This window comes from Anneissia japonica, unplaced genomic scaffold (assembly GCF_011630105.1).
Source record: "Anneissia japonica isolate Jap-2015-1 unplaced genomic scaffold, ASM1163010v1 scaffold6370_len42149_cov98, whole genome shotgun sequence".
Lineage (NCBI taxonomy): Eukaryota > Metazoa > Echinodermata > Crinoidea > Comatulida > Comatulidae > Anneissia > Anneissia japonica.
The window spans coordinates 26,605-29,594 of record NW_022682980.1 but is presented as its reverse complement, the minus strand read 5'-3'; the positions used below and the strand labels follow the sequence as shown (position 1 = coordinate 29,594).

General features: G+C 36.4%; 1 protein-coding gene across 3 annotated transcripts in view; it reads right to left on the bottom strand.

Annotated features, from left to right (window-relative positions):
- Positions 1-327: 327 nt before the first annotated feature.
- The window catches only part of LOC117113580, a 28,782-nt gene continuing 26,119 nt past the window's right edge, over positions 328-2,990 (bottom strand). For all 3 annotated transcript variants that reach the window (XM_033257075.1, XM_033257001.1, XM_033257153.1), the window contains one exon: positions 328-582. In XM_033257075.1, the coding sequence (XP_033112966.1) occupies positions 575-582 (8 nt within the window). In that variant the 3' untranslated portion in view covers positions 328-574. The remainder of the gene's footprint in view (positions 583-2,990) is intronic.

Genomic DNA, 2,990 nt, shown 5'->3' with positions numbered 1-2,990 from the left:
ATACTGACAGTTATTCATGTGAATTGAAAAACCTGACTCCAATTCCTGTTTGTTTTCCCGTAGCGGCAGTTTGATGTAAAAGGGGCGTGGCACAAATTAGTGCACTGTGAAATTAACTTTGATTTTCATATGCTAATATCTGGAAGTACAGCGCCTATAACCTTCAGATTTTGTGGTGTAGGACATCTTTTACTACTGATTCCAAATCTGCAATCTGAAAAGTTGTTGGAATAACTGTGTATATAAGTATATAAGTAATACTGGTGGGTTAGGATTCCTAAAAATTTGGAGATTACAAAAGATTTATTATATATCCAGTAGGGCTAATCTTTTGTGTGTGTTGATTTTTCACATAGTGGATCATTTTTAAGAAGTTTCATAAAAATCGGAGACGGTCGACCTGGGACCTCTGGTTGATTTGACAGGGAATTACCCTGTTGGAAAGTTAACAGGTAAACTATTGGCTAAGCTCATAATTTGGAATATTAATAATGTAATATATTGTACTCACATTTCAATGAAAATCATGTTATGTTGTTTTTGCTTTCCATTGATTGCCAGCACTGTGAGACTCTCATCTCCCTGTCAAGAATTATTCACACGGTTGTTTGTTGACCCACACAGTGACACAGCAGACCTGGTCACCGACACAATGTGTGTCGGTCATAAGTATATTACTACGCGTGTGATATAATTAACTGGAATGTATTGCGGAGATAATTATAAATAAATGAAAATTATAGCAATACAAAATATTAATAACATATAAATATTGAGAAAGACATAGTGGCTTATATCTGTGACAAAACACTGAAAGAGGCATCCTTCTGAAATGGCATTGTGAAAAAGAGCCGGCCGGGACTAATTTAAATCAGTTTTTATTAATTATTAATAAATGACGCGATTTTGGAAAACACCACATAGCCTATTACCTGCCCTGCAGTACAAAACAGTAGCAAAAGAGAAAATCCCGGACACACAAACCCAACCCGGGGCCAGAGGGGGTTTGGGGTTACACCCCAGTTAGGTCATTTAATCACTAGATAGCCCCCTATACTACAGAACAGGGGCAGCTGCATGTATTTCCAGGCTAAAGTGTTTTTAGTGTGATGTTTTTTCTCACACTACTACTATGGTACCGATTATTTGACTGCTAAATAATAGTGAGTCTTTCCACACCCCACCCTCTCCCCTCCAGCAAAAAAGGATCTGCTATTGTAGAGCTTAATAGGCCTATTAATCAAATAAATAAAGTAAAAACAATAGAATCTATGCTGTATTTTAAAATTGTCCATCTGCACCACATCTCCCAAGCCCTCGCTTAAGCTAGTATTTGTTGTGCACGTAGGTTTACCTTACAGATATAGCCCTGGCCCATAGCCTAAGTAGGCCCCTGGCGTTACCAGGCTTCTGGCCTAGCACAGGCCCCTGGCTTAACCTAGGCTCCTGGCTTAACCTAGGCTCCTAGCCTACCTAGGCTCTTAGTATCAATTCAGAATCTGAATATACCAATACGACAATATTCAAATCTAACTGATTAATTTTATAATGAATTTTATGCAACAGAAATTCATTGCTTACCGATTAGCCCACCGTACTGCACTGGAGGTCCTATCTTACTCAAGTAGGCCTACATTAAGTATTTGAATTTATAAAACTATCAACGTCTCATACTTCTAGCACTTACTAATAACTTACTAACCCTAGAGCCTATCTTCACAATGAACACAGGTAACAGGATTTCTTGCGGTACGCGTACCTTCTTATTTGTCTATTGAAAAATAGGGTAATTGAGGGCGCCATTCTAATACCCTTTTTATGAAGCACCAACTAGGTGACTTATATTGTAAAGTCACCTAGTATTTTATATATATATATATACTGTCTCTTATACACATCTAGATGTGTATAAGAGACAGATGCAGGACTTGAGGCTGTTTTCCACTAGAGAATTTTTTTTGCGAGACTCAAAGATTTTTTGCACATTATTTTTTACTACATGAGTGAAAGTATTTGTGATACATATTTTTTCGCAAATATTGAAGCCGCATTACTAAGACAGGTTGGTATGCCATGGTGACGGTATATTTTTTTTATTCACTCTGTGCCCATGCTGTCTCTTATACACATCTAGATGTGTATAAGAGACAGGTATAGGCCTACTGCCAGCTAAAAATTCCATGCTCCTAGAGGGCACTATAGCTGATACTGTTCATGTCTACTGCATTATTGAAACATCATAATAATAATAATAATTTTGGCTTATATAGCGCATTATGCTAAAGCCTCAATACGCTTAACAATAAAAAATAAAAATGCTAGGAGAAATTTAAGAAAAGTACATGTTAAAAAGGTGAGTTTTTAAAGCTGCCTTAAAATCAACAATGGAGGTTGCCTGTCGGATTGTAATAGGCAAAGCATTCCACAGGAAGACAGAAGCCCAAGAAAAAGAACGATTGCCATAATGCTTTGTTGAGGCGCTAATAGAATGAGCAAGTAGAGACTCTGAACTAGATCTCAGAGACCTCTAAGGATGAATTAGATGTGAACATTGATCTTTATTATTATAATTGTGCAAACTTATGGAAAAATTTACCCAAGTGATTATCATTTGAGTCTTAAAGTAATTCATTCAGAAACAATACAACAATATTTCCTACGAAGAGTGATAAATTGAGAAATAGGATTGATCAGAAATTTTGTATATTTTTAAAATTTTTACTTAAATGCACTTTTCTTTAATTCTAGGACTGACTTCGCCGGTGAAATGTTAATCGCTCAGAAAAAAAAATATCTGTTAGGTCTGATTTTGCTAGATATAAAACAAATTGGAATATCTATTATTTAATTGCTTAGTTCCGTATTATATTCTTTATCATTAGGGTATTATTCAATCTTCATCATCGTCATCCTGTTTGTCACCTCATGGGGTGTTGGGTCGTCTCATTATTGTCCTCCGTCTGGGGCGATCCATTACTGCTTACAGGGGC